This window comes from Malurus melanocephalus, unplaced genomic scaffold (genome assembly GCF_030028575.1).
Source record: "Malurus melanocephalus ecotype Western Australia unplaced genomic scaffold, MMel_1.1 scaffold_18, whole genome shotgun sequence".
NCBI lineage: Eukaryota > Metazoa > Chordata > Aves > Passeriformes > Maluridae > Malurus > Malurus melanocephalus.
This window is the reverse complement of record NW_026623250.1, coordinates 478,958-501,615: the sequence shown is the minus strand read 5'-3', so window position 1 is coordinate 501,615 and position 22,658 is coordinate 478,958. Positions and strand designations below refer to the sequence as shown.

Sequence of the window (22,658 nt, the reverse complement as noted above, 5' to 3'; positions counted from 1 at the left end):
ACAGCTCCTGTTACTGTTTTCACTGTTTTTTGTTTAGGCTATAAAGCCCTCTCTGTTAATATACAAGAAACAGAGAATGTTTAGTAGTATTGTGCCAGCCAGTTGTAGCACATTCCTGAAGGCTTAGCTAATGTTGTGAACATTTTAATCTATACTTTGTACTATCTGAAGTAAAACCTAAACACAACAATACTGTAGCATGTGAAATGAAAGGTACAACTCTTTGAAGATGATTTCAAGAGTAGTTTTCTGATAATTAATTAATGCTTCATTCTGTTTAACATTGGGGATTGTTCTCCCATAAATCCAGTAAACTAGAGAGTTTGAAAGTACTTGAAAGTACAACTTCAACTGCCCTTTTTGGACATGAACATATTTTGAAGTTCTTAAGGAACTCTCACGAAATTCTTGACACTGTCTTACACAAGAAAAGTAACTGAGTGCATGAGGATTGCTGTTGCAAAGTAAGAATAAATTGAGTTTGTAGAGAGATATTGGCAGAACTGTCCAGCCCACTGTGGATTTTTTGGTTCTCCCTATCAAAGTTACACAYTGTAAGCAGTTGAAGATATGAAAGAGAGAATTAAAAGGAACTGTGAAGTTCAACACGATACATACTAGATGCATTCTTTTCTCCTGACACAACACACTATTCCAAGTAGTATCTGCRCACTTTTTGTAGCCCACCCACAGCCTCCATAAGTCTGTCTTCTAAATAGTATTGTGTCCAACTCAATGTAACTGAACTTAAGTAACACTTACTTTGAATGGATTAGATGGAGGATCTGAGATACCTCTGATAAAAGGTCCCTCCAAGGGATTCTCTTTCTGGTCTTCCGATGTTAAGTCAAAAGCTGTTACTTGAAAATGTAAAACTTAAGTATCTCTACAGCCTCAAAAAAAGCAGCTACACCAACTTAAAGAGAGAATTTTATAAAGCATTTTAATGCTGTACATAGGCAAGCTCTATTCAATAAAATATGAAATGTTTAAAATTGTTTAAGTTGATCTATTAAGCTTTACCTCTTTATTCAACAGATGGTAGTATGGATTTCCCAGTTTTGTGTTTTCTCCAATTCCTTTCATTTCTCCTTGGATTCAGCTGCATTTTTCCCTCTGGTTTTGTAGGGTCAGAGTCACACCATAAATGCACAACTGTAATTTTTTAGAATCAAGTACATTACTTGGCCCAAAMTTTTGCATTTGCTTCTGCTTGGAGGAGCTCTTTTAGGAGCATAAGATCAATCGGATATAAAGTCGGAGGTTCAGAGTTCCTGTGTATTTCTCCATTTGGGAATTTATTGTTACTCCTTTACATACCTCCTCCAGACTAACTGGCCATGAGAGATCACTTTGTCTTTGAAATCAAAGCAGGCTCCTCAAATGAGTTTAGACACACAAAGAGGAAAGTGTGTTGAGAATCTCCCTGGGCTAAGAAAAAGTGTACTTTGTATCAGAAAGCAGTGTGAACAGTAAGCAGAGTAAAAAAGTTAACACACTAGACACAAAAGCAGCAGTTTTGAAAGAGTAATATTAACTGAGCAAGACACAAATATTATAGAGTGGAAAAACCTTTAACTTGACTAAATAACCATCATTTTAGATAGATACGTGTAGTTAAACTTTAAAAAAAATCCCCAATTTTTAAGCCAGTGATTTATCACACAAGAATAGAAAAAGAATCCTTCTAAGGCAGTTCTTTTTTTTAAATTTTCAGTACTAGTTATTTGTACAGTCACAGGCTCAGTTTTAGCTTATTACAGTTAAGAATTTTAAGTTTATACTAAATACTGCATACATACGGAATGTAATACAGCTTGCCATGCTTAGGAACATAGTGCCATAATTCTGACCTCCAGGGCTACCATCATGATGTGAGGGTATACATGGCAGTACAAAAGCCTAAAACTTCTTTCTTTTTTCTTTCCCAAGCAAAGTTCCATTTTGATTTCTGTGCATTATCCTACACAGAATAGTTGTCTTCTCTTTGTGGTACTCCTTCATATGTGATCATCTCCCTCTCTCCTGCCCAATGAAGTTGAGAAATATTTCCTGTTCCTCATGAAGGCTTCTCCACAGTCTTAAACAGACTTTTCAAGCATGAGTTTTACAAACATACTATACTCCAACACTACTTAATGCTTATTAGAGAAAGGGCATGTCTGATGGGCCTATTGTTTCAATATTTCAGTATTCAATGCTGTTTGAGGGAGTATAGCCATCATGATTCTCACCATATGAGTAACGTGTCTATCGTAAAATAGCATTTTAGAATTAGGTGTTAGGCAAGATCAGTGCACTACAAAACTCCTCCCAACTCAGTAGCCCCGGAGGTCAATCTAGTGCACATACTGAAATGACTTGGACTTGGGGATTTTTATAAACCACCTATTCAGTGTATTAATTTTCAGAGGAGTAACTATACATAAACACTATGTTCCAAGTTATGTGCAAGAGATCTGTTTACCAGATTTATTCTTGTTTGCAAACACACACGAAGAATTTTCTGTCTTCTATTCAAGCAGAAGAGTTACAATGGTGCTTTTGCTACTAACTATGGTATGCATTTTGGGGTTATATATCATTCCAATTCATATGACTCCTTGAAGTCAGGAATGTTCTTCAGTGCTGCCACTCAAATATCTGCTCCGGATATGATTTCTCAGTTGCTCTATGAGCTCAGGATTCTGCTGCTGTATCTGCTGTGCAAACTGCTGCCCCCTGTGTTGAACAGTTTTAAGTGAAATCAGCAAGTGAAAGCTGCATTTTTAAGAAAACAGGATGKCCCAATACAGCTGAAAGGTGCATTACATTAAAATTAAGATTAAACATGCCTTGACATATAGTCTTAAGATATTTGTAGTATTATGACTTTATCTGGTTAAAGTTTCTCCTAACAGGATTATCATAAATTTATTTTCATTCTTTAGTAATTTATTACTACTTGATAACATGTAGGAGAAAAGTATTATCTTATGCAATACATTACCATTTATGGTAAAATAACACATCTGTGCCAGTGATTTTTTTCCTTCTTTTTGAGAAGATCCACTCTAATTGTTTAAAGTGACTACCTTAAGAGTTGATGTGGAACCTTGTGTTAACTGTTCCAGAAATACAGTGTGCAGCTGCCAACTTGTACTTGTGAACAARATGTCATAAGTAGAAAGCAACCACATTATCACATCTTTTATGTTGCATGATCGAAGTAATAACAGATCCATGTCTCTCATAGGTGTAGCTTAAGAGGTAAATTAGTAGGTTCCATGTAAAAGATAAGTGCAACACTGATTTACTAAAAAAAATAGTAAGTAAAAAATAGGACTTCACAAAAAGCCTGGTTTGGCTTCTCTGTAACTTCCACATTTTGTCCAAGTAGCAAACTATCAAGACTGCTTCAAACCATAGTTTTGAAAGAAATCTGCAGGTTGAAGGAAGGCTACATTTTCATAGATGTCTGCTTTTGTGGAAATAGCCCTAGATTTTTGCAGTGATACATTTCTATCTATGATGTAAATTATAAATTAATTTAGCCCTGAAGGGGTGGAACGTAAAAATAGTTTGAAATTGGCTAGAATGCTGAAATAAAGTAAAAAAGTTAAAAAAAAATATCTTGGCATATAAACAAATGGCATGTTTTTGTGCAGACCCTTCCAGATGGCTTTTATATCATCATTATAACTATAAAAGCCTTGGGTCCTGGTTTTTGTAAAAGTGATTATACTGAGTTGTTATATTCGTTATTATACTGAGTTGCCTGGAACATTCCTTCTCTAAATGGAGGGATGCCAGAGCAGAAACTGGTTTGACCTGTGCTAAGTAAATCTGTAGCTTTCCTAATATCTGAGATATCAGGTAGTAAATTTATCCACACTATTTGAAAGCACACGTAGGAGTACTTAAGAGATTTAAAGGAGTATTTTTAGTAAGGGGCATTAGAAAATAACATATGAGAACCAGAAAGTGAAGCTGAGCATGCAGCAGTTCAGTTATTCCAACTGATGGAAATACACAAAGCAAACAAACTCCTGGAAAATAAGTCTTCAAGGTTTCAGTTTTAATAGCAGTGGGAATAGGCCACAGTCTAATTTGTTTGACGTGACAAATAGATGTTGCACTATTATCCTACTGCAAATATGACAGTTAAAACTATGCAGTTCTTACTTACGCGTGGATCAGGCTGGACAAATCCGACAGGCCACCAACCCCAGCAGCAGGGCCACCAATGGCATTTGACATCATCCCTGACATCCTGGAAGAGTTAGCACAGTGGTGGTATTGGGGTGTGCAGGGACCTTTACTGTAAGCAATAAACCCCATTTCGTTTTTGAATTGCYGAGAGGAACTAATTTGCCAGAAGAAACTACAGTAGTTTTAGTTAGAGTAAAAACAAAAATAACATTACATTTTCAGTAATCTATCTATATTTCAAAAATAAGTACTGTATGTCTTCTATTAATTCAGACATCTAAAGACATTTGTTTTAATGGTACCCCATTTTAATACTTACAATTGTTGAACTTGAGGATTTTGCATTAAGCTTGCTGCCTAGAATAGACAACATACAGCTGAAATTATAAGGCATTTACTACTTGGATATCGCTGAGAAAAACATGATGAAAAAACCCCACATGCTGCATTCTGTGTTTTATTACAAAATTAAGTTTACGTGCACAGCAAAAAGAATCACTATAGCAATGTATTTCATGGAAATGAAGCTGAGACAATTTATTAAATGTTAAAGAAAAAATAGTGGTTACAAATTCAGAAAAAATATGAAAAGAAGCCATTAAACATAAAAAACCCAATACCAGAAAACKAAACAAACAAAACACTGAAGAATTGCAAGCACAAATGTTTTCTRCTGGATTTTTTGGAGAAAAGTGTGTATTTTGTTACTTCCCAGCCCAATAAATTAGTTTTTCAATTATTATTAGTACTAGGCATTAACAGTTAAGATTATGGCAACAATGTATTTCAGAGCAACCTGGAGCGTGGACTTACTTTGTAGCATGGTTTTGTGGTAACATATCTCTTCTATGGTAACTGCATATCTTCTTATTTTGTAGTAAGCATGAGGCTATTTAAATTTCTCATTTATAAGATACTTCCAAAATTATATTACATTTATCATAGTGTAAGGGTGTCTATGGACTGATACTACAGAAAAAASGTGATATTTCAAAATTAGTAATGTAATTCGTACAGAAATCAGTGTCTGTATGAATATACCACCAGTAGACACAACACACTGTGCTTCTTAACTCTCTTACTAAAGATACTACAAAAATCAGATCTATCCAATGTTCATTTTATTGATCAATGTATGGTCACATGTAGATAACTCAAAAGTAAATCAACTTCTTTCTCTAGTTAATATTTGGATATAAAATGTCACATTCGGGTCAATTCTGTGCTTAATACAGGTTTCTGGTTTAGTCTCTTCCATTAGTAATATGCCTGGTTTAGTTTAGGAGCCCAAAATGTAGGCTACAAGCAATTTTCTCAAGGTCAGACAGGGAGGCAATTCTYTTACCTTAACAACAAAACAAGTAACTATACCTTGGGAAAATAACTCATTCATTCCTGAATAATTGACCTGTGTTTTATTTACTTGACCAGGCATCTTCTAGAAACAATGTAAAAGACCCTTTCCCAAAAASTAGCTCTGTACATCATTGATTCCAAACAGACACAGGTTGTCTTGAGTACRTCAAGTGGCCAGCGAAGTGATACGCAGAGTTCCAGTGCTATTTAATCATGAATGCTTTCAGAGAACTTGCTCCCTCTTTCTTTGCCTGCTATTATCTGGACCATGGTATCAAACCAGGTGTGTGGATCTCTTTTGAATGCAATGCACTTCTACACAAAAGCACTGGTTGGAATGTCCTGTTCCAATGAAGTTACTAGAGCGCTTGTAAAGTTTTACAAGTTTGTTTTTTGTGGTTTCTTTTTTTTTCATTTATTTTTCTCCAAATTCCATTCTACAAAGGTAATCAATTCCATTTAGCTAAGAAAGCCATGCAGGAAAAAAAAAGAATACTGAGGGAGAAATACAATTTGTTATTGTACTGAACATAAAGGAATGCACTATATGCTATTTATATTCATTTTTTGAACTTTTAAGGTTACTTAGGAGAGTTTGAAAGAGTTAAGAACAGAAAAGCCTCTTGAGTAGTTCTCCTGAAGGACAGTTACTTTAGTCCTTGTATCATTATTAACTGCTCTGTGCKAATTGAAGAAATTTTCCTCATGCTGTTGTCAAGAGCTTTACTGTCATACCATATATAAAAACAGCATAACTAATCGATGTGTATTGTTTTCCGTAAGTAACACTGAATCAACTGGAAATAAGACAGGCATATTGGAAATATATGCTTCACTTCTTGATTGTAAAATTATGTTGAAATTCAGTGTAATAAAACCATTGCTATAATAATAGTCATTAAAACTGCTTGTTATTAAACAAGAGTTGTTCTTAAAAGTTCAGTTTTTTAAATGGGATAATGTAGACCTTGAGATATACTCACCATACTAATGAAGGCAGGATTGTTTATCAAGCTTGCCATGTCAAAACTCAGTCCAGTTCCAGTCTACAAACAAATTGCAATTGAAGCTAAGTTTCCTACAAAATCGCAGTTAAAACTATTGTAAATAAATAAATACAGAACAAACTTACAGGACTGGACACRTCTCGTAGTTTCTGTTCCGCTATTTTCAAATTTGATTTGTAAGAGTCGTTCTCTGGATCAAGATCCAGTGCTTTTTGATAACTGGTCACTGCTTCTTCATATTTATTCACTGAGGTCAGAGCCAGCCTAATGTGAAATAAAGAGATCCTGGTTAGAACATAAATTATCATCAAAAGCTAATGATACATGWTCTAAGTAAAACAGTCATAGCTCATTTTTAGCTTGACCACTTAATTAAAAGAAGTTTTGCTATTGTGATAGTATTGCTTAGTGTAAGCACATATTTTTTAGAAAAAGGGATCCCTCAAGAAAACATCTTGCATTCTCTTGTTTCATATATATGCAAGTTTGATTAAAAACTTCTTGGTATCATCAAGTGACTTAGGCCATACTTTAAGAGCACAAGCAGGACCCAGCTTCTGTGACTATTTGTGTAAGTGCCAAGTGTGTTTTCTGGTTCTTTTGACCCAAGAGATTATTTAGAAACTTACATGGGTAAGTAGGGCAAAGATACTCTTAATGTGAGTTCTGCAATGTTAAGAAAAGAGACATACAAATATACTGTGTTTATATTTATATATTTTATATATAATATATATAATTATTCTATTAAATATTTTAACATAAAATRTATTTAATAACAATTAATATATTGCTGTCTTTATACATTTATATAAAATACTATCTATAATTCTTATATTAAAATACCAGGCCTGCAAGTTTCAGCATAATAGATTTTTGTCTCAGGCTCTCCTTTTGGATCTTGTACTTCAACAATTTGACAAATGGGTTATACAGCATAGTAGTAAAATCTGTTAAGACACTGTAAGAAACCCTTATATCAGGGAAGCCTGCTTAATATTTTGAAAAAAACTGCTCCAGCAGAGCTCATAAGAGCACAGGACAGACCTACAACCTTTAACCAGTATTTGTTTTCAAATTCAATTAGCTCCTACATTTAAAACTTAGTCCTTCTTTGAACTATTTCTGAAGTCCATCTGGTTGCAGCTTGAGTTCTGCCTTCTACTGTATTTTCAGTTTATACTGACCAAAAAACTAAACTGATCTTTTCCACATTTTGTAAAAGATTTGTGTAACCCACATTCAGCTATTTAGTACTTCAGTTCACCCTCTGACATGTGCTGAGCTACACTGACAGGGTTGATAAACCTGTGCWTAATTATGCCCCCAGACTGACCCTGGTCTTTTGTCTCATGCAAACAAGTTCAGTGTTTTAGATGTCATCACTCTCAGGAAGAATATGAAACTCCCATTACCCCCATAAAAAACAGTCTCCCTTTTGGCCCATTAACTTGCTAAAATAGTTCCTAACCAGACAATAAATGCAATGCTTTATTTCTGTGACGCAATTGTGCTTTTTTCAGAGAAAGTTTCTTGGAACATAGTACAAGTCAGAACAGCAGGCAACAATTTCTTTGCTCACAATTCCCACCCACACAAGTGCTCTTTCAGAGTCATGCTGGAAATACCACCTTTCGCTGACATTCCCACTTTAAAATGGCTCCCATCTCTGTGTATTTGTGGCGTAATGCAGAGAACAAATACAGAGAACACATCTTTTTCATAATACTTTTTGTTGAAAAGGTGGTTTCTACACTGGGGTGGGGGAGGGGGGTTCATTTATCACTAAACGAGCACTGTTTCCTCATTCAGCCTATGCCAAATGTTTACTCATCTGCTACAAGGCAATTGGTTGTAGCTCAAAATATGTCCTCTATTAAAACAGAACAAATAAAGAAAGCTTAATTGCCTGAGAATGGTCCCACTTACAGTGTGTATCAAAGAAAAATTGATCTTACACCCAAAACTCTCAAATAACCTCCAATCTCCAGTTAAATCAGCCTGTAGCATCCCTCCATATCAGTGAAATTGAGGGAGCTTGGACTGTGCTATATGAAGAAACAACCTAAAGAGAGTTCAATGAAACCAATTCAACAACCAATTCAACCTAAAATGTCCAAATTAATTAATAATTTCAAAAGCTATTTAGTCTACTTTTGTATTAGTAAAATGAACTGTATTGTGGAAAGTTTCCAAGTGATAGAATTTCATCACAGTTTCTCTTAAAATAAATACCCTGCATAGTTTTGTCCCAGGCCAGCAAGAATTATCACAGACAGTTTCAGGGCATGGTTCAGAATTTAACACAGACTGATGCAGTTTATAGCAATAGATTGTTCAGATGTGCCCATTCCATGATRCAAACTAAATTTTAGCAACATGAACATGAGCCATTTTGTGCCAACTCACCCAACAAACAATCCCAAGCATTTTTAATTTTACTGGTATAAATATAATCTCAAAAGCCATGTGCAGCTCTAAGTCCACAACCACAATGTGTTTGATTATTGAAAATGCAAAGCTAGACATCTTGGAAGAATTGGCCCTTCATTCCAATCAATAGCCTGTTTGGAGCATTCTTGACATTGTTTTCAGGTAATACTTAAAACCACCCTCAAAAGGCTAAACAGTTAATCTCTCAGACATTACTGAGAAATCCTACCAAAAAGACATAGCTTATTCTTGCTAAAATATCTGCTTCCAAAGAACTATTGAACAGAAAAATTAAGCCCTTATTCCTGGTAGTGTGAAGACTCAGTGCTGTCTTCTAACAGCATCATTGACAGATTCACTGTTCCAATAGCAGGATTTTGATTACTTATATCTTGTTAGGAAGTAGAAAAAAATCCATCATCACTTGCTAAACTAAATCTCCCAAGTGGATAAATTGAAAGAAAAAACTGCAAACTGATGAAATCTGATGAAAATGCTGATATATACCACATACATAAAAAGAACTGACAGTCTGATAGAGTAATCTTCAGAAAATCACTACACTTTCAGAACAAGAATKTCAGCTAAGTAAAACAACTGGCTTCACATACTTCTGAAAATCTATGGTGATATACACATGGGTCTTTAGTGTTTACTCAGATTTCTATTCGCTTACCCCATTCTTCCATAAGCTTTGCTGTACTTTGGATCTATTGCTATGGCACTCTCACAGTCCTTTATTGCTTCCCTGAAGTTGTTGAGCTTACTTTGAGCAGCAGCCCTAAGAGAAAGACAGTAAGGAAATGAGAAAGCTTTGTAAAAAAAACCAAACAAACCCAAGCAAAAAAACAATAAACACCACCCCTTCACCCCCCACCAAGCCTAGATATCCACAAGTTTATGGCTTATTTATTCTTAACTGACTTTTCATGCACTATTTAGGCAATGCTTAACTTTTATTCATGAAGTAAGACAAGCACATGTTATGAGTTAAGTATGTGCATAAGTGCATTGCTGGACTATGGTTTTGGAGAACACAGTCTCACCTCTGAGGGCACAAAGGACAAATAATTCTAAGGAACTGTTTAAGATCTAGCATATGACTATGAACAAAATAAATCATAAAATCTATTACAAGAAGTGAAACTGTCAAGTAGTTTATACAATATCATTGTTTAAGGAGCAGTATTTTATACARTTGACATTTTCCAACAAGAAATATAATTTTACAGCCATTCCAAAGAATGCTGTGATTTTTCCTTGTTCAGTTTTTAAAGTCAACTCATGTTTGCAGGTAAATGACAATAACATTTCTCAATAACCTGTGTATTACTAAATTACAATTTCATCTCTATACTGGACTAAACATTGATGATATTAATACAGGAAGACTAAAGACTTGACTAAATTAAAAAGAACATTGAAACACATCAATGATCAAAACTTTGCCAGTTCAAAGGGTCTCAGATCACTCTAATTTATTCTCCTTTGGTTAAAAAAATGTAGTAGAAATTACAATTTTTTCATTGCATAAAGCATTTCTCATCTTTATTAGGAATGCTTTCTCCTGCRATTACCTTCGAATTACATGAGATTTTCTGACTTCAATTAAGATGGCTTCTGAATGGGACCACTTATCTATTTTAGATTGTTTGACAGTTGTCCAACTCCACAGATGCCAGTGAAGATTTATAAATAAAAGCCAGGGGCAATGCTCACCCTCTCATGTATTTGAACAGAAAATGTTTTTCCATATTCACAAGATTTATATGATCAGTTAAAATTCRCAGGGCATATCAGCCCTCTCTTTTTTGCACAGTTGTAACTAAAAAGCAACCCCACTGAAGACAGTGTGTCCCCATGGCTTCCAAACAAGCTTAAGAAAAATAAGAATATGGTATATATTTATTCAAATACTCTGTCATTCACAAAACTCCAARCAACTCCTGTTTTCTTTTAAATAATTACATACAATGCTGTACTGACTGACATCAAGATTCATTTTGATCCTAACAGATGTGGTATGTGATGATGCAACACAAAAATTATTCCTACTCTTGCTAATTACAGCTTTGGCATTTAAGCCCTTCTTCTAAGGAAACTCCCAGTGATTTTGGAAAGCTTTTGAATCTGGTCTGATATTTCCATTTTATACCTAAAGTCACTCATGTGATCAGTTTTCCCAAGGAATATAGATGATTCACACTTTGAACTACCACGTTAAATAAGTAAAATATTGGCAAACTGCACATTTCCTTTCTCTTTATGCTTGCCTTTAAACACTGAATCTTTTGTTGATATTTATCATAAACTAAACTCTGGAGCAATGAAAGCAGAGTTCCAAAAACAGCCAATCCAGTGGGCACACTGCCACAAGACCAGATTGACAGCACTTAAGTTAATATATCCTATATCCTTAAATTAATAATGGAGGCACTCTGAAGGCAGGCTCATTCCAGTAGGGCCCACAGTTGAGACTGCCTTTTCTCTTGGTCTGGTCTTCCAAGCAGTGATCTGCAAGAGCAGACAGCTCTTGGATTAACATGCCCTTCCAGGCTTATCTGCTGCCAAATCACTATGTCTTCATGATRGTAAAGAACAGATTAGATAACGAAACTGTAACAGCAGCATTGTTATTTTTCAACAGGTCACATATAAAAATATTGAGTATTTACAAAATGCTTGATATCACCAAAATGGGATTCCCACATTGATGATTTTTGCCAGGGATCCCAGTGCTAGGAGAGATAGACACAGCCACTGAGTCACTGAAACACAAAGGAAAAGCTTCTACTACTCTCAACAGGCTGGAAATCCCAGCCTATGTTATGATTTATTATAGACATCCTGATGCACAACGACAGATCTCAAGAGTTGTAAGAAATTTGAAAGCCCATATTAGAAACCTTTAACTGATATAGATAGGGTGAATGAGCTCACTTTCMCTGTAATTAAAAAAAAATTAACAATAGATTTCTGAATAATGGGGTTTCTAGCCTCGTGTTACTTTGACCTACTTCACAATTTAAAATAATGTTTACAAAATCCAGGAATGAAAGGTATATATCATTTTGGTTTTACCTGTTGCAGTAATAGACTGCATTGTTTGGATCCAGTTCTATAGCCTTAGTGTAACATTCCACTGCAGCACCATAATTTTCTTCTTTCATATGATTATTACCTGAAATAAATTATAAAAAGCTCTTAAGTAATTAGATGCTCTGTATGAAAGAAATATAGCATCTATGTAAGTGAGTTATGACTGCACTTATTATTMTTTTAAACAAATGTCATGGACTAATGCAAATAAAAATATCTGCTATGTCTGCGAAGTTTATTATGTAAGTTGCAGTACATCACAGAAATGTTCCTCTTCTCATCTTGGTATTTCAGACTTTCCAGCTAGTTTCTGCTGAAATGTAAAGATCACTTTACTGAGAAGTGTCATTGTAATTTCAGTTCCACTTCAGTGTAGATTCATCAGTCTTAAAAATCTTTGCAAGCCAAATAACCCAATATGCTATGTTAATTTTCAATCTCATTTTCTTACATGTCCAAACAACTTGCTTGTAACTATCCATATAACACAAAAAAACAAAAACGAAACTAAGCATGTAAGTCCTGTTTTTKTGATACCACATAATTAATTCATTAAGTTAATGAAAAATATGTATAGCACAAGCAACCTAAAATGATTCACAGGTAAAGTGTCTCACCAAGAAATCTTAGAACATTACTCTATAACAAAATTTTGTATTTCATATGTTTTAAGTYCAGTGGGGAAGAAAACAAAAGAGTTACATTTATGCAACTTCTCTATGGACAGAAAATTCCAGACGAAGGTCTTTCAAAGCAAAAGTCACCTTACACATTGTTTTGTYCCCAAAACAGGGCAACCCTGGTAGTTTCTCTCTTTCCTGATGACACAGTAGGAAAAAAAACCTAGTTCAGAGTACCCAAACTTGTCCATGGTCCTACAACTGTCAATTTTTGGCTGGCTAGATCCCAGAGAAGCCTTGATATCCTAGAAAGGTCAAGAAATTGTCATGAAAACATAAGACTTCCACTGACTTCCCTGTACTTTGGCCAAATATTTAAACTTTCTTCTRAAATAAACAAGTCAAGGCATAGGTCAATAAGTTACTACTGATGTAGGTAACTACGTAAGCAAAGTCTAGAAAAGTTCGGTCAGCGCAACAGTTTATCTCCAACAGAAAGCAAGACTGTGGGGCAAATCCTCTGTGCTTGCACTAACTGAAACAATTGTATTTGCATTTGTGAACATGGAGAGCTTAATGAACAAAACCAGATTTAAGTAACCAAGTATCATCAACGTAGTACAAAACTTCCTAATAGTGCTATAATARACTGTAATTTTAGTCAGCAATCCCTTCTGTGAGAAGTCAAAGAAACCATACTTGCATGTATACCCTCAAAATGCACACAGAATGTAACAGTATCTTTCTTGATTCTAGAGGCCCACTGTCTATGCAGCTTTCCTTTTTCCTAAGGTAAAGATCTGTATACTAAATTATGTTGTCAGACAAGAAAAGTCTTACAAGTTAGCTGCACTCAGCAAGACTGCAGCAGTTAGTGTTCCTTTAAAGCAAAAATACCATTGATAACTACCARCGTTAGAATTTCTGATACTGGTCTGAAGATGACCCAGGGTGCAAGGCTAAGCTGGAGATAGTGTCAGTGCATACTCTTGTTATCTCTCTCTCCAGCTGCAACCTTGCTAAAGGAAAACAGAAAAATAGCTGGATCTAATTCTACTGAGATAAGGAAAAGCAAACGTATTATTCTTGTTTAATATCACACAAAAATTCTTAAGACAAAAACACTACACAAATGGTTATACTRTCAAATGTGTGTCCTCTATACTGAAAATACTACCTATTGTTATAATTGTGCTGTGGTAATAAAACACATTAGCCATCCATTAGTCAAATTCTAAAAAATTAGGGCTAGTTTGAGACCAGAGGAGGAGCAGGCTGGTGGCCACAAAGGTGAGGGAAGTTATTCCATTGATAAGGACATATAGACAGAAATGAGAAAATAAAGTTATAGAATTAGGCTATTATGGAAGATACAGGTCAAGTGAATTCCCCAAGTTGTCTAAATTATTTCCCTAACTCAGGCAAGAAAACACTCATAACTGAAAAGCGAAATAGTGGTGATAGAAAATAYGTGTGTGAATATGTGGAAGATGAGAACAACAGAGAAAGTAGGAYGGTAAGTTTTAACTTTATGATGGGAAATTAACCAGAGGCATTTCAAGAGTTCAAAACTGCTTACTAACGCCCCTGACACCTGACACTTGAAATGGTCCTTTGGTAAAGTTTAAACACTTCCAATTTTTTCAGTAGAACTTTGGAATTCCTTTGGTAAAACCACACAAAAACTAACACATAGCACACACTAATTTTAATTCCTTAGTCTATTTCACAAACCCTTGTGGGCTGAAAGATGACAGGATAGAAGTCACAGATTTAAAACAGCTGTAACACCCACACTTGCAAAGTGCTGACTATTCCTACAGTTCAATAACCATACTGAGACCTMAAGCTATTTTTCCCTTTCCAGGAGTTGGCAGTAACAGCAAAATGAAAAGCCAGCACACACAGCAGGTAGGCTAAAATGACTAACAAATCTTTGCTTGTGACCTAACTATGTTTGAGCTCTCATCTTCAGAATTAAACAGCTAATGAGCAACTCCAACAATTAGGAAAATTTACTTTCAGAACCAAGAGTGGATTGCATTTATGATTACACATAACCACTTTTAAGAAAACAGGGACATGRAACTCATTTTGGAAAAGGTAGGACTTTTTCCACATTATTATGGAAATTTTGAGAGCATTACATCTGCCTTACACTTAGAAGTTTACTTATTTTTCCAATAAAACTTAACTCTGAAAATCTCACAAGTCATAAACAATGTGATTCATAAAGCATCAATCTGTAACAACTGGTAACAGTTATCAGTGCTACTTGCTTTTTTCCATTCCCCTSCCCTTCTTTTTGAGGAGAAATAACATGGATTCCTTCTCAGGCAGCATTAGTGACTTCTATGGTACAGCTGCTTTTCCTCACAGAACAGCAATAACAGCTGCCAAAGGGAAAATAAACAACTGGCTTGTCTGCAATTTTCATAAAGCACACAGATAATTTCACATATGTGAAATACTAACCCTAGTAAGTTCACAAGAATTTTTCCATTGGCTTCTGCTGGGTCAGTTTTTTAACCAGTGTTTGGCATCACATAACCATTTCAATAAAAGTAGAATCTTGTATTGGAATTCCATGTGCAAACAGCCAAACAATAGCTGCTCATTCTTTAAAGCTTCTGTTACTTGTTTATGTTCCCAACTTCACATGCTATCTCTTAAATTTTAAGCAACCTCTAGAACAAGGAACAGAATAAACATTATTTTCTTTGATCCTGGATGGAAATCACCTAGACCTCTTATAACATAGCAGTCACTAGAGAATATATAAGCTGAAGGGTTTTTTTGRGGTGTGTGTTATGCAGCTGCTTTACTATCACTACCCACAATAACCCMAAAAAAAAGTATTAAGAACATAAGACAACTTATTTCTGTTTTTATTACCAACCTTCATCCTTCAGTTGGTCAGCCTTTACAATGGACTCTGGTAAAGAACCTGAGAGAGGCAGCATGTCATTCTGTATGGGAAAAAATCCAAGATATTTTCCTTTAATATAGAAGCTCTGATTTTATCAAAAACTTTCAGAAGAGTGAGAAGCATCAGCAAACTATGAATGACCTCAGGCACATCAGACATTTATCTCTGGGAATTGCAAAATGTTTAAATGAAGAATAAAAACCTTCAAGTGAGGATGAGGCATCCATTCTTTACTCATTTTCTATATGGAATTTTCCTTGTCTAGCTGAAATTAATTCCTCCCACTGCCCCAAAAGATTCTCATTATGCTAGCTTTTATGGAAATYCAACTTTTTTTATATTTAAGTTTTCACATCATTTGGACCTATACAGCACTTCAATATTGCGCATACAATATTAAACCTTAACACATACTGGCAAAGTAATTCTAGAACCTAAATAAAATTCTTACCTTTTGAATAGAATTTGTGAAAATTTCTATCAAATGCTGTGATGATGCAAGATGAGTATCTTCCAGGGTAATCTTAAACACAGTCTCCAGACACTGAATTGCAACTTACAGGGAAAAAAAAATTAACAATATAAGTCACCAGTTTCTCAATAGAAGCATAACTTCACTAATTCATTTATAAAGCTGTGAGTCACTTCCTTATTCAGCTAGCAAAAGCAGCTCTTTGGAACACATCATAAAATAGAGGCTACCTTATCCCCACAGAATTGGCTTGCTGAAGAAGATCTAAGATATAAACAATCCACAGATAGTTTGGTCATTATATTTACACCAACTTCAAATTTAATTTCAATTCTTTCAGTCTTTTAAAGCTTTTTTTCTAATATAAAAATATGGTGATTCAACAAAAGCACTGTAACTCATAGTAACAATGATGCATGTCCATGTGTCACACACCGCACCTCAACTCAACAACTGGCATATATTTGCCATTATAACAGCTGGAAGAAAATGTCTCATCTTTACTGAATAAAGCAGTACTTASTACTCTCATCTTTTTTTAGAACAAAATATACTAATTTGAAGATACTTTATTAATAAAATGCTTCATTAATYACAAATCTTTATCCTATTAAAAAATGCATCTGCAATATCCTTTCACATGTTCTGTGTGGAAGGATTAAACAGCTGTCCGAAACCTGCAATACCGCAAATACACTCACAGTAAGCCYAAAAAATATAGAGCCTTATCTCTAACTAAACTAACTAAACTAGTTCTAAGTATGCTCATATTTTTAGACAAAAAGTATCAGTGGCAATTACTGTATGCAATTCTGTGTATATATTCACATACATATATACAAACAGACACAGTTGTACTATTGCAAATTACATAATTATTTTCCCTAAAATCTTAACATTCTAGTATAAAATTTTTATTAACCTGTATCATCTAAATGTTTTAGAGTAAAAACTGAGAAGGAACAAAGAAGGGTCCTTGTAAAACCTAGTTTGAACAGAAAAATGGCTTTTTAAACTCAAATTATGGACAACCAGGAGTATCTGAATCAAATTAAGTATCAGTAAAAGCAGATTCTTAGTATTTAAACTTACCTCCAATCCAATGTTAATATAATAAATATAATTTGAATTCCTATTTGCATTATAATGAAACTGAACACTGATTCAAAATTAGAAAAGTAAAATTACTGAAGGATAACAACAGTAAGGCCAGTTTTTATCTTCTATGTTACAGCTGGTGGGAAGGCAGCTGTAAAATGGGTAAATTTTGTAAAATGGGTACTAAAACGTGGAAGATGTAGTTTTTTTAAAAAATTATACAACAGAAATTTCTTACAAATAGTATAGTATGATACAAAGTTAAAGTTGATAACAGTTGAATACACTGCTAAATATCCATACAAGTTGCTCCTATAATCTATAAATCCATTTACCAGATTCTAAATCACCCAGTAAGAGGACTGAGGGATTTGTGTTAAACTCCTTTATCTCCTGCTATGTAGAAAAACTTAATTCTTGTAAACACAGATTGCTCTGAATTTTGAATTATATGTATTAATAGTACTTATTATCAGGCCTGTTATAAAATCAGTGGAAGTACACATATATTTTTTGCTTGTATGACTTAAATAGGAAGCCACTTGCAATAGTTTACTTASTAATATTCCCTGCCAGTTTAGTTTTACCTTAAGGCATTCCCTTTTCTGAATGCCTCGTCTCATTTCTAGTTTTGCATAAATTTAAAATACAACCCCATCCCTTACCTTTCTCAAAGCATCAAATCTGTGACACCAAATCTCTAGAAGAGATTATGCAAAATGTAGCAGTGCACATTATGCATAAACAAAATAATTCTGCATATAGTATYATTATATACTACAGATATACTCCGCATTTTCATCAAATGATTAGTTGGTGCAGTGAATTCCCATATTTCTCCTTTAAGTGAAAAATGGAATTTAGAATCTTTCTATCTATCTATCACAGATATAATAAAATTAGGACCTCTTATAGGATGAATCAATAGGTTAGAATAATYACTAGCTAACATGCAAGCCAACAACAGAAACCCACACAGAAATAAACACTACMAAAAGAGAAATTTTTTCAAATCAGAAGATGCAATGAGTTGTGACAAGGTCAGTAATAATCCTGTTTTAATGCTACAYAGAAACCTGACTCCAGTACTGTCAAAGGAGTAGAGACTTGTTTTTTGCCTGAAAAGCCTTTCAGGAGGCCAGACTGCCAGCACCTTGCCATCCCATTTATCAGCATGAGGCACTGTCAAATGCTGCATGCTTGGTATTATCAGGGAGTTGGGAAAGACTTGATGCACCATGTGAGCTGTTCTCCTAGGATTTTTCCTATGTCTTATTTCAAAATTTAAAGCCATGTGTTCTCCCAATTAGTTCTATCATCACCCACCTAAGTGGTGGCTGAGGCTTGAAGTGACAACCTTGCAAACCAGTACCAATGCCCACCTCCCTGCTGAACAGCTGTGGCTCACACAAACACCCACTGCCTGACAATACCAGCACCTGGGCTGTGCTGGAGCCCAGCTCTGGATTCCCARTGCCACATAGCTCCGGGATTTTTTTGGCGTCTAAACACAAGTTTRCACCACCAAGCAACACAAAGGTACCACAGTCAACATGCAAAACACTGATCACTGAATGATGATCACTAATTGGGCTGCTGAGGCCCCCTCAGTACTCAGTATCATCTTGCTTCATCTTACATATAACCTTACCCATGTCAAGTATTACATGCATCCACTGCCTTCCTGTTTTGGAAACATTGGCCTAGAGAAATTAGTTATGGTACATCAATCACAGAACTAAGAAGAAAATCACAGCTTTGTGCATCTTGTAGAGGGCTTTTGCTTTAATACCACAGAARCAGGTGCTATAGAAAAGAAAAAAGACAGAGTGACAGAGAGGGAAAAAMCCCACTCTGTAAATGGGAAAGAAATAATTGCAATTTAAACACAGTCTAAAATATAACTTGGAAGAAGGGAAGTTTCTAGTTCATCCGAAAGAGCTGAGCACTAAGCACCAGAGACCTGTGTCACTGCTCTAGATCCTCAGGGAATATATTTCTCTGGTCTACCTTCCAATTACTCCTCTGGTCTACCTTCCAATTACTGTTTTTTCTCAAGGCATTTTTATTCAACAAGCAAGTACAAAATTCCTAATGGAAATTTACATTCTCACTGACATTACTATGTAATTCAAACATGCGAAGTGCAGGTTATCATTGAGTATGAATACATCCTAGACTTGTATTTTTATAAAGAACAAAAGCAATGTTCTAGCTCTTTTTTTTTTGTTGTTTTGGGGGAAATGGGAACAGTTTGAATTACTTCTTGGCACAGTCAATTCATCATACAATGTTTTATCTTTTCATAGACAGTGAGTAGGTACATAAGGTACCAACAAAAACTACCAGTCAATTTTTTTCATCCGTTATGTCTCCACTTAACATGAAACACCTCAGTGAGTAAGACTTGGGCTACTGCTACTCTACATGCGCTAAAGATATCATGCACAACTAAAATGAGTCTATTTTTCAGGATGCCCGCCTCTTATCCTCTAACACATACCATATGGCACCATGCTTGTGGCAGAGCCCAGATCTAAAATTAGGATTTCAGATCTGTATTAAAATGGTAGATTTTGCATTAGCATTTAAGCACAACTGAGGTTTCATAATATTTCTTTTATTTAGAAAAGGGAATCTTTAAATTGAKTTTTCAATTTACACATTGCCAAAGGCTGCTCTAAGACATGTCATCAGGTAAATTTACAACCCTAACCCAGTGTTTACCAGTTTCATTATAAAAACAAAAGTAAATCTCTTCATATCTCATTATGTATGATTTCCAAAAACACCATTCTGTTTCATCAGCTGAACATCATCACAAGCTGATACAGTTTAAATTTGTTGATGGCTGCCACTTTTCAAATGTACAAAATGATGCTCCAGATTCTGATGTAAAATCAAACCTTTTGGCTGTTATTCCTTTAGGAATTCCTTTCTTTTTTACTTTGGTGAACGATTACACCTTAAAAACAAAAAACACTAGAAGGAAGCATACTCCAGGTTTATCTTTTAAGTTTATGCCTCTGAAAACCAGGACTTGCTTTGCATCTCAGCAAAGTCTCTCCAAAGCATAAAATTTCAAACAACTCAGTGATTATTTGCACTGCTGGTCCTAAACTTGTCCCTCAATATTCCTCCTCTGGCTGATGGGCGCAACCAAGCTCAAAACAGTAGAGAGATCTTTAAAAAGATGCTATGAAAAACTTGTTGCAGTATGAAGACTTTATTCTTATCTCCCTTACTTCCACATTCTGATACCACTGGATGTAAAAACTACAGGAATTATGGGAAAGGAATAAGAGCAGTATATARGAAAACAGCACATACTATGAGGTTACAAAGACCTAATGAGAAGTCTATCTGTAGACACAGCTACAGACTTATACAGATGAATTTGGGTGCATAATAGAAGCTATACCATATTGAACATATTCACYACTCTTTGGAACCACTACTCAGCTAAAGAATAAATGCAAAGCATTTCTTTTATTTTCCATATTCTTAGGATGCCTTTTCCCTCATAAATTACATAGAATCCTTGCAAATAGGGAACAGTTCTTCCTATAAACCAATACACAGTAATTATTTTACTTCCTCTGTAACCAGCAGAGCTACTAACAGAAATGAAATGCAGAAAGAAACCAAACACAAAAGAGAGAAAGAATCAGCAGGCAAAAATTTGTAGGCCACMTACACAAGTCATTTACCAGTGTCTGCATTACAGCACTGCTTAACTTAGAATCAAAGAATTGTTCAGGTTGGAAAAAGCTCTGCAATTGATGTGATTTAAAGTATCTGTTGCTCAGATTAAGGCAGTAGACATTTGTAGTTTTATAATACTTTTCAAATGAGAGATGTATTAAAATTAGTATCTCAGAAACACTAAGATCATTATCTTATTTGCAGATATTATTTGGTGGCAGTTTCATTTACATCACTCCAGTTACTTTCTGTGATGTCATAGATAAAGGAATTGAACATCTGTGTAGGTGTTATATACATACAGACACACACATATATATTTATATATACATATAAATTAATATATATGAAAGCACATTTGCTGCTTACCTTCCAAACTTTCTTGTTCATCTGGAGTGAAAGTATCCATCTGACTCTGCTCTCTCAAGAAATGGATGACTGCATAAACCAAGCGCTTGACTGATGACATGTTGAAATTGATTTTCTGTTGTGTCTTAAAAACAACAGAATATCTTATTTCTGAAAAATTAATTCCTATAGTATTCCAACCTCCTAGTAACCTCAGTAAGAGCTACACACAATACATAAAACCTTATCCTTCACTACAAAGCCCAATAAAACAATGCTTTGAAACAAGTGGTGAAATTGAATGGCTTAGGGAAAACTGCTGCAATCATCTAGTCTATCAGCAAAAAAGCACGTATTTGCTCTAATTCATTCCTGGGGGAAAGTTCACCAAGGCTAAAACAATTTAGCAAATATTTTTCATTTATAAGGTTTTTTAAAATGGTTTGCACTTTATTTCTAAGACATATACACTTGCAAGGAGGAAGTCAAAACCAGTTAAAAAACCATTGTGATAAATATAATGACATAAAGAAACACACTTCAATAAAAGTTGTTCTATGAAGTTACATGGTGTCATCCTTTGATAAAAGATGTTCTATGGTGTGACACAGTATTATCCTTTGATGAAACATGTTCGAGGGTGTGACACATACAGTGCTGTCCTTCAATAAAAGATGTTCTGTAGTGTGACATGGTGTTATCCTTCAATAAAAGATGTTCTGTGGTGTGACACGGTGTTAYCCTTTCATAAAAGGTGTTCTATGGGGTGACACAGTGTTACCCTTTTATAAAAGRTGCTCAATAGTGTGACACACTATTATCCYTTAATAAAAGGTGTTCAATGGTGTGGCATGGTGTTATTCTTCCATAAAAGGTGTTCAATAGTGTGACACGCTATTATCCTTTCATAAAAGGTGTTCTATGGTGTGACACCGTGTTATCCTTTAATAAAAGGTGTTCTATGGTGTGACATGGTGCTCTGAGCACTTTATTGTCACTTTGGACAAAGAAATGGAACACTGTGACCTCAGTGCATACTTGTGATTAGTGACACTACTGGCTCAGTCTGATTTCCATTCAGCATCAGCTGGGAGTTACATAACTTGGAGGACAATTTTAGTTACAACTTTCCAAGTTATTTTTCCTAAAACCATTTTGATTTAAAAGTGCACAACCTTATCCAGTTCTCCAGGTGAAGCAGGTTTAAAATACAGCATTAAATGAACGGCAAGATCAGGACCAGCTCTGGCTACGTTATTTTCTCTCCACAGCCCGCAAGCAAACCGGTGTGCAGCCAAACCCACGCCAGGCAAATCCCATCGTGAAGATGGGGAGGGCCGGGAAGGCCGGCGGCCGAGGATGCACGGACGGGGACACTGGGGTCCTCTATCCGCTGTGAG

The 22,658-nt window shown here is 35.1% G+C and overlaps 1 protein-coding gene across 3 annotated transcripts in view; it reads right to left on the bottom strand.

Annotated features, from left to right (window-relative positions):
• Window positions 1–406: 406 nt before the first annotated feature.
• Window positions 407–22,658, bottom strand: part of SGTB (small glutamine rich tetratricopeptide repeat co-chaperone beta) — a 22,974-nt gene continuing 722 nt past the window's right edge. The window contains exons 2-11 of one of the 3 annotated variants that reach the window (XM_057389627.1): window positions 21,280–21,394; window positions 16,087–16,190; window positions 15,606–15,675; window positions 12,069–12,168; window positions 9,664–9,768; window positions 6,680–6,818; window positions 6,531–6,593; window positions 4,511–4,548; window positions 4,169–4,252; window positions 407–2,721 (exon numbers count right to left, since the gene is read on the bottom strand). In XM_057389627.1, coding sequence (XP_057245610.1) covers window positions 2,610–2,721; window positions 4,169–4,252; window positions 4,511–4,548; window positions 6,531–6,593; window positions 6,680–6,818; window positions 9,664–9,768; window positions 12,069–12,168; window positions 15,606–15,675; window positions 16,087–16,190; window positions 21,280–21,379 — 915 coding nt within the window. In that variant the 5' untranslated portion in view covers window positions 21,380–21,394 and the 3' untranslated portion in view covers window positions 407–2,609. Of the gene's footprint in view, window positions 2,722–4,168; window positions 4,253–4,510; window positions 4,549–6,530; window positions 6,594–6,679; window positions 6,819–9,663; window positions 9,769–12,068; window positions 12,169–15,605; window positions 15,676–16,086; window positions 16,191–21,279; window positions 21,458–22,658 lie in introns of those variants that run through there. The other 2 variants (XM_057389625.1, XM_057389628.1) reach the window with 2 other exon arrangements.